The 12915-nt window shown below is 43.1% G+C and overlaps 1 protein-coding gene across 1 annotated transcript; it reads left to right on the top strand.

Moving 5' to 3' along the window:
• Positions 1–1129: 1129 nt before the first annotated feature.
• Positions 1130–9002, top strand: LOC124798841 (nucleolin-like; the record flags this gene model as incomplete). Its single annotated transcript, XM_047262371.1, is given in 3 exon segments — positions 1130–1193; positions 4579–4910; positions 8955–9002. Coding segments are annotated over 3 exon segments (444 nt in total), but the record flags the coding sequence as incomplete, so codon positions are not given.
• Positions 9003–12915: the final 3913 nt, after the last annotated feature.

The following is a 12915-nucleotide window of genomic DNA, read 5'->3' as shown; positions in this document are numbered from 1 at the left end:
TAAAATAAAGCTTAGAGAGAGTAATACTAAAGATAATGGTTCATCGGTGATGGCTAAGCAACTCAAAAATGAATAGCATTCGCTGAGAAGCATCACAGATAGAATGAATGTATTGAACTCTGAATTAGAAAACGTGACTGTTGTCATTTTTTTGCGCTGTAAGAGAAGAATGAGTGGGCATTTTGAATGAAAAGGCAGAAGTATGAAAGGGGCATTTCTGCGCCACTTCAGCGATTCTTCGTTGAGAAACTAACCTCCTTCGTAGTGGGTGCTAACTGTCGCAACAGAGGTCTAATACTGAAACCATCAAACATTTTACTGTAGGCAATAGTGTCGTTGGGTGCTCAGATCTAGCCGTTAACCGACAGCACATCTTTGGTAGGTGAGGGAAGTTGCCTTTAGTTGTGACTTTATTATGCGCCAACATTAGTTGTTCAAGGAAGAGTTTTATGTGATTGAGAGTACAAGTTAGCTGTTGGGTTTTCGTTTCTGACGGTGCATAATAGCATACTAACTTTAATGTACGTAATACTAAGAGGCAGTATAATTATATAGATTAACATGGTTGTCTGTGAATGTAGTAATGCGACGTAATAATTTGTTTTCTTGTGTTACAGAACTTAGTAATGAGGTGATGTAGTCTCGAAACTTGTCGTGATAAGTAAATCATCCATTTTCGACAACAAGTGCGTAACATTCTCACCACTGGATGTAGAGCTTAAGAGACAAAAAAATCCTGAGTGTTGGACTTTATATTAAAAAGGACTTAGGGAAACAGTTAAAATGTTCAAAGAATATTTCTGTCACATGTAGCTGGTTGATCATCGACAAACAGAAGTATTAACCATTTATTCTGAGATATATTAAAATCTCCTACCCTAATACTTCCGTCAATAACGCAATAAACTCTAAAAACTTCTCCACAGTCATCCCGTTGCCATCTAAAACAGACAGAAAATTTCTTCAGTCTTTCCCAGCTACGAAAGAAAGCAATTAATACTGGCTGCAGCGAAACCAGCACGGTACTAGAACCACAAGATTCCGGAGTCCTCTCCGTGAAGGAGGCGGTTGTGTGTCATCGGACAATGCTTTTATCTCGGTTGAACATCTCGGATAGCAAAATGTCGAAATGAACTTTGGAACAGGGTCAAACAATCATTGTGAACGTACAGTGTACGCGTTTGTGAAGAAGCGTATGTACGAGTGCGTGCGTGCAACGGATGGGCGTCTAGTCTGACGCCTTGTACTTGTATAATTGGATGTCGGTACATCCGAGTTCTAGCGATGTATTTACGAGAGCCGGGGTCAGAGGTCGCTGCGAAGCGGTGGGCGCCGGCGCTGTTAGTTCTTCTCGCTACAGCAGCTGCGGAGCAGGCCGCAGACACAGAGGCAGAGAGAGGAGAATCGTCAGGATGCGAACTGGGACGCCGTGGAAGCAGGAGTACATTATGGAGCTCGAGTACGTTCCTTTGATAAGCGGGCGGAAGGAATTCCTGGTATCAAAACGAAGAAGGCGCCACAGCGATGGTGACTGAGAAGCATTTACACTACTGGCTACTAAAATTGCTACACCAAGAAGAAATGCAGATGATAAACGGTTATTCATTGGACAGATATATTATACTAGAACTGACAGGTGATTACATTTTCACGCAATTTGGGTGCATAGATCCTGGGAAATCAGTACCCAGAACAACCACCTATGGCCGTAATAACGGCCTTGATACGCCTGGGCATTGAGTCAAACAGAGCTTGGATTGCGTGTACAGGTACAGCTGCCCATGCAGCTTCAACACGATACCACAGTTCATCAAGAGTAGTGACTGGTGTATTGTGCCGAGCCAGTCGCTCGGCCACCATTGACCAGACGTTTTCAATTGGTGAGAGATCTAGAGAATGTGCTGGCCAGGGCAGCAGTCCAACATTTTCTGTATCCAGAAAGGCCCGTACAGGACCTCCAACATGCGGTCGTGCATTATCCTGCTGAAATGCAGGGTATCGCAGGGATCGAATGAAGGGTACAGCCACGGGTCGTAACTCATCTGAAATGTAGCGTCCACTGTTCAAAGTGCCGTCAATGCGAACAAGAGGTGACCAAGACGTGTAACCAATGGCACCCCATACCATCGCGCCGGGTGATACGCCAGTATGGCGATGACGAATACACGCTTCCAATGTGCGTTCACCGCGATGTCGGCAAACACGGATGCGACCATCAGATGCTGTAAACAGAACCTGGATTCATCCGAAAAAATGACGTTTTGCCATTCGTACACACAGGTTCGTCGTTGATTACACAATCGCAGGCGCTCCTGTCAGTGATGCAGCGTCAGGGGTAACCGCAGCCATGGTCTCCGAGCTGATCGTCCGTGCTGCTGCAAACGTCGTCGAACTGTTCGTGCAGATGGTTGTTGTCTTGCAAACGTCCCCATCTGTTGACTAAGGGATCGAGACGTGGCTGCACGATCCGTTACAGCCATGCGGATACGATGCCTGTCATCTCGACTGCTATTGATACGAGGCCGTTGGGATCCAGCACAGCGTTCCGTATTACCCTCCTGAACCCACCGATTCCATATTCTGCTAACACTCATTGGCTCTCGATCAATGCGAGCAGCAATGTCGCCCTACGATAAACCGCAATCGCGATAGGCTACAATTCGATCTTTATCAAAGTCGGAAACGTGATCTTACGCATTTCTCCTCCTTACACGAGGCATCACAACGACGTTTCACCAGCCAACGCCGGTCAAGTGCTGTTTGTGTATGAGAAATCGGTTGGAAACTTTCCTCATGTCAGCACGTTGTAGGTGTCGACACCGGCGCCAACCTAGTGTGAAAGCTATGAAAAGCTAATCATTTGCATATCACAGCATCTTCTTCCTGGCGGTTAAATTTCGCGTCTGTAGCACATCATCTTCGTGGTGTAGCAATTTTAATGGCCAGTAGTGTAAATCAGGGCGTGTACATTATTTTTGTAGGATTCTAAATTAAGATAGGGTCTTTCTAAAGGAAATGGTGAGCAATTAGGCTTTATAGATTTGTTTGTGTTGGATATATCCTACGTTTTCGTAGGAATTGCCTTTGGTCATAAGGTTCTATGCCGGAACTGTAAATCCGTTCCCAATTGGTGTTTCCTCTCCTCCTCAACCAGTTCTCCCAGTGTTGGGCTGGAAATTACCTAATTCTTCTGCGGATTATTACTCCAAAAGAGATCTGCCTTTATGGTTGGGAATGAAACGCGCAAAAAAGTGACTCCTTCCATACTCTAAGTCCACTAGGACATTTGTCTGAAGAACAGAAGGTTTCAAAACAACTGACATGAGTAGGCAGCGAAGGGAAAGAAAATATGACTCAGTTACAATCAAACAGAACGTAGGAAAGAACAGATTAAGTTCTAGTAACCGCTATACAAAGTTTGTATTAGATAATTTCCTTTGCCAATCCTTTCAGTTCAAAAACTTCGACAGAATGTTCCTTTAAATATCTACAAGTAGGCAATGTAAAAATGCATCTAACGCGCGTTTCACTGGCGCGAAAACGAAAAAGTATCAATTTGGATACACTCGACATAAATTTACCAGAAATAATGTTTATTCAAAGCAATGCTGATACATTTCATGTACAGTTTCTTGTGTGCGTCTGTCACAACTCGTGGAGGGACTAGTAGCTATTGGCAGTATGTACTGCGGATATGCATGGGGAGGGAATAGCGGTGACGTTTTTGATTTTGTTTTCAACCTGCAGCCTTTATTTTCTCAGCACGACATGTTTCAACTCTACGTTCCTTTTGACTGTTATTCAGAACCCGAGGTAAAAACTTGGCACAACCATTTTAATTCCCATATCTTCACTTAAAATTCGCTGGTAATACAGGCGTGAATCAAGGTAGCCGTTTGCAACTACATGGAGGGGGGGATAATGGCTGCACCACATCCCGCCCTCCCCCCACCCCCCCCCCCCACACCCCACCCCCTACACCTCTTCCCTGTATCCCTCCGAAAGAACGTGTTAGTAAAAGCGTTTCAATTTTTATATATATCAGTTTCCAGATCTCTCCTCTAAGCTATGGAGAACAAAGCAGCACGGAATCTACGATCTCGATACCGATATCTATGCTATACGTACTCGTGTAGGTTCAGCTCTTTGCCAACCTTAACCACTTCTTTAAAAATCCAATGCACACTTACGCTTAAAGCCGTCAGCAACACCCTGTGTAATGCTGGCAATTACATCTCTTCCTGCATATTCCGAATTCTGGTTGTAGTTCTCTGTAACACATACTTGTACTCCAATAGCAAGGCTCATGGAATATTTCTTTTAACTTCCAGCCAGAGGAATATATTTGTTTTCTTTTCCTCGTTCGCAAAATATCCCATACGACTTCCACCAGATGTCATGTAATTGAGTCCTTCAGCAAGATTTTATTTTCATCTCTCCTGTTTATCATTAAGTTTATTGATGTGTAAACTGAATATTTATTCAGAGAAAACTACGATATAACGCCGTGTAAATAACATATACAGTCGACGCTGAGCACTCACTTTCATACCCAGAAACCTTTTGTGGGTTGTTTAGAACCAGGCTTTGTTACATGGAAGGATGAGGATGATGCTGAGGATGAGGAGGATGATGAGGAGGAGGATGATGAGGATGATGAGGAGGATGATGATGAGGATGATGATGAGGATGATGATGAGGAGGATGATGAGGAGGATGATGAGGAGGATGATGAGGAGGATGATGAGGAGGATGATGAGGAGGATGATGAGGAGGATGATGAGGAGGATGATGAGGAGGATGATGAGGAGGATGATGAGGAGGATGATGATGAGGATGATGATGAGGATGATGATGAGGATGATGATGAGGATGATGATGAGGAGGAGGAGGAGGAGGAGGAGGATAGGGAACGACACGGGAGACAAGCACCGCCGACTAGGCAAGGTCGTAGCGGAGGTGGTTTGCCATTGCCTTCCTCCGACCGTAATGGGGATGAATGATGATGATGAAGACGACACAACAACACCCAGTCATCTCTAGGCAGAGAAAATTCCTAACCCCGCCGGGAATCGAACCCGGGACCCCGTGCGCGGGAAGCGAGAACGCTACCGCAACACCACGAGCTGGGTACACATGGAAGGAGAATTTCCTTTATTACTGAAATTTAAAAAAAAGAGACCTCACTGTTGTATTTACCCAGTCGATATTACGAGGGGCCTTTAAAAATGTAAGTTACACATTATTATGGCAAACCAAGTAACTCTTACTGAATGCTGCACTGAATGCTTCAAAGTAACACAGCTGCTGGACACTATTTTTGAATATAGTCACCAAGTCTCTGCAGATAATGGTCGGAACGTTCGACCCAAACGTTCAGTTCGTCGACAGTAGAAACCCACTTCTTGCTCACACAGCGTCGTCATCAGTGGAACATCTGAAATTGCTGCGAATCAGTTCTTCGAGTGCGCGGACGTTGTCCTTTGTGGTCCATATCGATGGCCGTCCTCCGCGATTAACATAACCCACGTCTGTGCAGCCTTGGTCGAATTGTTGGCAGCATTTCAGGACCATTTCCCTACGGCTTGGCGCGACGTTGGATTTGGTCCGTATACCATCAGAATTTTACGGCGAATTTGTGTGCAGTTTAGATTCTTGGCCAACAAAAATTGTACTGCCCCGCATACATCAATTTTGGAGGGCCTCTCCAGTTGCTGCACCATCTCAATCCTACACTGCGATGCTCCTGTCAACCATTCTCATAGCGTACCTGTGGCAATGGAAACTCGGTATTGCTAGAAGTGATAAACATAAAAAGCACAGCGCATCAACAAGCTAACTAACTAAATGAAAGAAAGAAAGCCTTGCGCAGTGCAATGCGAGGGGGAATCTCCCACCCTCCCCCCCCCCCCCCCCCCCACACACACACACACAACCGGATTAACATTGGCTTGGGCGGAGCTTGTATAGCACACACTTCTGCCGCTAGGCGTGTATAGTTCAACTCATTGCCGGTTCTAGTGCCGCCTGGGTTGTCGACCCGGCTTGGTCTGTTCGTCTGCAGTGACCTTTTTTTTTTTGCTAGTGCTATTTTGTTCTTGTTTCGTTTTTTATAATGGAAAGTTTAAGCGAAGAACATGCTGCTGTGAAATCTTGTTTTCTCGGTAAAAATGCTGCTGAAACTGTTCTAATGTTGAAACCAGCTTATCAAGATGACGCTATGGGAAGAACTCAAGTGTACCAATAGTTTGCTCGATTTAAAAGTGGCTACATGTCGACTGATGACAAACATGGTTCTGGACGTCCACCAACTGTCAGAGTCGACGAAAATATTGAAAAAATTTGAGAGCTTCTGCTTACAGACCGTCAACAGACGATTGATCAGCTGTCAGAGATTAGTGGGTTATCTTGGAGGTCGGTTCCACGAATTTCAACGGAAGATATGGGAACGAAAATGTTTGTGCCAAGTTTTTTCCTCGGGTTCTGACTGACAATCAAAAGGAACAGATTTTCTGTGAAAGTTCGTTACTGGTGCTATGGTTACGATCCAGAAACAAAGCAACAGTTAAGCCAATGCAAGATGTCATCGCCACCCCGTCCAAAAAAATGTCGTCAAGTCAAAACAAATATCGAAACAATGCTGATTAGGTTTTTTGTTTCCAGTGGCGTAGTTCATTCAAAGTTTCGTGAGGTCATACCGTCAAATGAAACGTTTTGTTTGGAAGTTCTAAGAAGATTGCACAACAGTGGTAGTGTAACCTCCCCCTCACGTATCGACCTTAATGGCAGTGAAAAATTAAACCGCGTGTGCCTAATGGAAATTTGGGAAAAAGCAATCGTCACCGAAGTTAATCTGTCGGTAAAGAGGGAGGAAAGGGTTACATCTAAATGAAAGGAAAAATGCAAATTAAACTGGTGGAAATTAATTTTGGAAAGGGGTAAAGTTAATAAAGAAAGTAAATGTGCGGCCGTTACGTTAACAATTAACTAGCGGTAATTAGATGTTTGAGATTTGAGGAAAATTACGGTCGCCAGTCCTAAGGACAATTACTATAGTAACTGAAAAAAGAAAGGTAATTACACATATAATTAGCACTAGAAGCGTGGCAACTGAAGGTTGACACGTGTAGTGTGAAAACTGAAAGTTTGTCAGAAGTAATAACTTTCGCTGCACTCTGACTTAATTTAGCAAAAGAATTAATGAAACCGGAAAACTGAAAGTTAATTTAGTGACTGAAATTAATAAGAAGCTTTCTTTCTTAAGCACATCGAAATTCAGTAAAATACGGTTAGTCTTGGACTACCTCAACAATCATCTCAAAAGCTACTTGAATCTACGCAATTTAGAAATAAGAGATTTTACTTTGAACTTGAATTAAATGATTCTGAACAATTAACAATAGTAAAATTTAGTACGTACCAAGCTGAGCTGCAGTCACAGGTAAGCTAAAATATGGTAACAAAACTCGCACTCTTAATTTGTGCTTGTGTAATCTAAATATTGTAGCCAGCTATAAATACTTAAAGTGAACTTTGAAATTAAAGCAGTGAAATGGAATTACGCTGGCGTTTGAATTTCAACGACACTCGGGTTCATTTCGGAAAAGGAAGGGACCCTGCTTGGCAATGCAATTGGGACAATGAGCAACAAAGGTTCATGCTACGTTGCTGTAATTTTGTGATTTGAACAGTTTGAAAAGCTGAGGTCTGCCATACAGTTCTGAAACTTTACGTGCTTCCAGTCTTCCATGTTGGTTGATTGAAGGTTTGAAGCCGTCGATCGAGGAGGTGGCGACAGTCACTCATTGTCGGCCGTCGCTGTTGCAGAAGCTGGATGTTGGCGCGCCTTCTTCTCGACACGGTCACCAGACGAAACGGGCTCTTGATGTGCGCCAGCTAATGCTTCCTGTCCGCGACACCATGTCAGAAACTATCATCGCAAGTCGAGCGCAATTACATGCTGCCAAACCCCGAAAGCGCGGCAACTCGCGGGAGCTTCACACAACACACCTGCTCCACTCGCTACTCCAGCCAGACGCCCCTTGCTCTGCCCGCGCTCCACGCGGCAGAGTTAACACTACCAAAGATCCTACACACTTTGATTCTTCACACGACCTATCGATGTAATCGTTCGATAGCAGTTTTCTCTAGGCAAGACCCAGCGTAAAAATACAAATAACCTTTACACAACAAACCAATTATACATCGACATAAGTGCATAAATATATATATACAAACAGTAAAACAATTACAATATATAAAGAGACAGAAATGTCATATCTTGAGGTAACAAAACAAGGAAAAAAAATAATAGTACAATAGATGGAAATAGGAGGATATGCATTTCCGGCGCTACAGTAGTAAAAAAAGACCCGATTTGTGGCAGACAGGCAAAGGTCCCGAATTCTAGTCTCGATCCGACATACAATTTTAATCTGCCAGGAACTTTCATATCAGCGCACATTCTGCTGCAGAGTGAAAATCTCAATCTGGAGACAGGAAACTGTTTCTTCCACCACAGTGCACCTGCACACACAGCCGTCTCTGTTAGAGTTTTTGGCTAAAAAACTATCCCACACACCTTACTTGCCTGACCTGGTACCGTGCGACTTTTTCTTATTTCCACAGATGAAAAGGACCATGAAAGGACAACACTGAAGAAGTAAAAAAAAGAATGGACGAGCCGTCAGCCGTTTCTAAAGATCACTACAAAACAATGTTTCGAACGCAGAAGGACCAGTGAGACTAATGCAATAGAGAGTATTTTGAAGGGGTAAGGTTGTTTTGTAAACAACTTGAAGATACACAACTTTAAAAAAATAATTCCGGTTTTTTTTGGGTACACCCTCGCGGAAGGACATGCAACTATGCTAAGAGGACTATACTTCACTGTGTTCAGCTCAGTGCAGTGCAGCGACACACAGAACAAGAAAATAAACTTCCGTGAGGAGACTGTGGTAGAATTTAAACTTGATAAATGACTGAAAGGAGACTACCCTTTTTTTAAAGAGCCATATTGTTACTACTGAAACTCGTTTTCTGATTATTACAGTCATCTTTACGAAAATTGCACCTTATTTAAAATATGACTGCCATGAAATTAGTTATTGAAATGGCAAAGGAGTAGTAAAACTAGAACTTTTGAGTGCGTGGCATATTAATAGATAACTTGTTAAATCACGAGTTAATAATGAACTGTCTGACCGAAACCAGTAAAGAAAAATCCTACCAAAATTTTCCGTTATCCAAACACATCATAAACTACGAGCAGGTAAGCAACAGCATCTGGATATCTTCACTTCTCAAATTAATCTTCACCAAATCATATTTCCAAAATTCATCATGCTCAATGTCTTTGTCTCTGTACTCTGCAAGCTGTTTCCAGACCGCTCAGTAGCATGACCAATTCCTGACTAACTCACTAGCCTCTCTAAGAACGCTAGAGGAACGACAATGCTACAAACAACCAAAGATCACATCCTTTGTACTCAGGATCTCTGTGGTGTAACACGTTAACTACTGCAGACTACTGTTTGGAAAAAAATTTCAAATGTGTGAGAATTCCTGGGGGACCAAACTGCTGAGGTCATCGGTTCCTAGACTCACACACTACTAAAACTAACTTAAAAATAACTTACGCTAAGAACCACACACACACACACACACACACACACACACACACACACACACACACACACACATGCCCAAGGGAGGACTCGAACCTCCGGCGGGAGGGGCCGCGCAATACGGGTCATGGCGCCTCAACCCAACCCAACACCGACTCAAAGGAAGGCCTCGGCGCTTGTTGGTGACGTCACGTCAGCTATGCACGGCGAACGCCAGGTCTGTTGCAGGCAGAAACGCCTGGGCGTGCTTATCACTATAAATATTGTTTTGGATTCTGCAGTTTTATTTAGATGAAAGATTTTCTTACTATCGTAAAGCTACAAATGAAGATCACAGTTCTGTATTACTGAATCCTGTAGAAACAAACGTCGATCATTATGAGAAGACGCTTTGCCCCATTGCTAGCTTCGGAAATTTTGCATTCAAGTAACTATATTTACTTGATCCATTTTGTTATCGAAACTTACCCCAACCCCCTTACAATGAACTCGTTTCTTTTATTTTCGTTTGACATCGTCACTGGAAATGTGAGCTAATTTACATGTGTAAATGTCCAACTGTTGCCAGTCATTAGATTACAGTCGTTTTCAACGAAAGGAATTCTAAACAGGAAACAAAATAGCTTCATGCATCGAAAATACTGCTGAGCTTAAACTTTTGTACACATGCACATTAGAAAAGATAAATATTCCCTCTTGCAACTGAAAAGAGAAACTTTATAAAATAAAAAAATTTTATTTGATAAAACAAGTATCTCTCTTTTGCCTCTTGTTCTGTCCCTCACCCATCCCTCAACGTGTACAATCGCAAGATATTTCACTAACATTAAGTGCTCCTCACCCCATAGTCAACCAAGATACCTAAAGAAGAGCACCAATATGTTCACAATTTCTTGTAAAAGCAACCCAGTACGAACGTAACTTCCTCAGATTTACTAATAAGGTAAAGAAGTACGAATTCTGTTGCTGCTGGACCATGAAGTTGTTGTTGTATGTCAATCCTTAAAACAGGTGGAAATTTAAGTTCAGGAGTACACTATTTGTTAGGAAGCGTAATGAATTGCGCAATTAATTGATTGCACAAATCTTTCAGAACAATGTGTGTTGGTCAACTACCTCCAATAATTTCACATTTTCCCGTGTCAGGGAGGGAGACATCACCATTATGAGTATGCCTGCAACAGACCTGGCGTTCGCCGTGCCTAGCTGACGTGACGTCACGAACAAGCGCCGAGGCCTTCCTTTGAGTCGGTGTTGCTCAACCGCGCGGTTATTGTTTGAAAAACATGCAGATTACAAATATGAAGTATGACATGTCGAATGAAAATACACAGCTCATATCCTTCTTCTTGGATACAAAAAAAAAAAAGACTAGAAACCTTGCAGCGGTACCACAACGCAGTCGTGTCTACAGGAAAGCCAGAACACGCACTGTCTTCTCACAATGCGTCACACTTGTTGCGCAACGGTCTTAGCGTGGGACGACATGTGTAACTTACTTTGTGAAGCCCCCTCGTAATTAAGCGTTCTTTTTATTGGTCAGCGTTATGCCGGAAGAAACCCTGTTTTGCCCGCCCAGCTGTCGCCCACGTCTTTTCTGCATTTGTAGAATGATGCATTAAGCAGGTAGTGAGGAAACAAAACAGGGCGTGTTTCCCACGCGCGCCGATGAATTAAATGCAAATGCGCATAATTTATGTTGCAGCTCCGACGCTAGCAGCGCGTGTGATTAAGAGATTTAAGCCACACCTTCGAGCCACACCCTGGGTGGTTTATGGGTCTGCGCGATGCCTATCGCGCAGTTCTTTGTCGAAGTCGCGCGAGAACTGCAATCGAACTAGTGGGATGACGCCATAGTGTGGATCATCAGGCACTGAGTGGAGGTAGCTCTGTTGGAGGAGGCCCACTGAATGGAATGGGCGATATGCAAGCCGTTCTGGGGGCTCTGCTTTTGGATGACGGCCTCTAGCTCACGTGGTGTTGTGTTTTGCGGCACAGCAGGTGTTAACGTCAACACTTCTTTCAAGCGAGGACGACCAACGTATTCATGTGAAAAAAAAAGAATTAATCAACCACTAGGGACAAATAGTAAATGATGATCAAATCCAAAGCCTTCGCAATCTCTCTTTCACACATAATAATCAAAGAATTCTCTTTACGTGTTTTGACTACAAGCACCTTCTTATCAGCCAGTTTCCTGTTCATGCTTCTCAGTGTCCAAGTTATTTGCCTCTAATGTAACCGTTTATACAGGGTTTTCGGAAATTCCCGTTACAAACTTCCAGGGCTTGTAGAGCGGAATGAGTAAACAATATTTTGAATAGTGACCCACCAGCTCATACCATTTGACGTCTTCCCTAACACTCTGATCTAGTTCGAGTCCCATTCATGTGTCTGTGTGGTTGAGTACACGTTTGCAGAGTACGTCGACAAGATTCATCTGAATGGCGCAGCTCACGGTAATGCTCGTCGCCTTCATCAGGATCGTTCTCCGTAACGTGCGACTCCATCGCATACAATTACGTAACGGCTTCTAGAAACGGATACCTTCGCGGTCAGCTCTGGTACTATAAGGAGATGCCGCACGCCCGAACTGAAAGACACCGTACTGCGTCACGTAGAAGAGAACACGTCAACGAGTACACGAACAATTTATTTGGCTATTAATGAGTGGAACTGTAAAACAAGTGATGTACTGGGTCACGCCTAATGAATTACTCATAAAAGTGGTCTCGCTACCAACGTGTTTTCAAATGGGTGTAGCACGGAAACGGTTCGTTTCCAGACATGACTTTCAATTCAACATATTATCTACGTCCTCCCCCCTAAAAGTCCTAACAGTTTGTAACGGAAATCACCGGATACCCAGTATGCAACTGCCTGCTAGAAGATAGTTACCTTTAAAAACAAACGGAATTTTATCGTAGAAATTTCCTTGTTCTGTGCCACATGCAAGGTTTGTGATTGATACTGCTTTATTTGCTTTTTTACTGGCAAGTTTCGGAGTAATTTATAACTTTGCTTTCGAACTTGACAGTGATGGTCTGTGTTACCATGGGCTTTGTTTACATAAGACTTACTTAAGGATAGTATCTTAGTTTTTTGCCTAAAGATATTTTCTGTTGCTCTTTATTGAAATTAATTTGCAGTCTGCGTTTCTCAACATTCATAAAAAATTAACTTCAGCTAACGCATAGTTTTCGTAAAGTCAACTTTCAAACTTCCATTGTTTCTTTTCCAATCGTGATGATATGGTGGTGCACACGAGGTCCACATCACAGTAAATATT

Source organism: Schistocerca piceifrons, chromosome 5 (genome assembly GCF_021461385.2).
Source record: "Schistocerca piceifrons isolate TAMUIC-IGC-003096 chromosome 5, iqSchPice1.1, whole genome shotgun sequence".
Lineage (NCBI taxonomy): Eukaryota > Metazoa > Arthropoda > Insecta > Orthoptera > Acrididae > Schistocerca > Schistocerca piceifrons.
The sequence above is the reverse complement of the archived record's forward strand: the minus strand, read 5'-3'. Positions and strand labels throughout refer to the sequence as shown.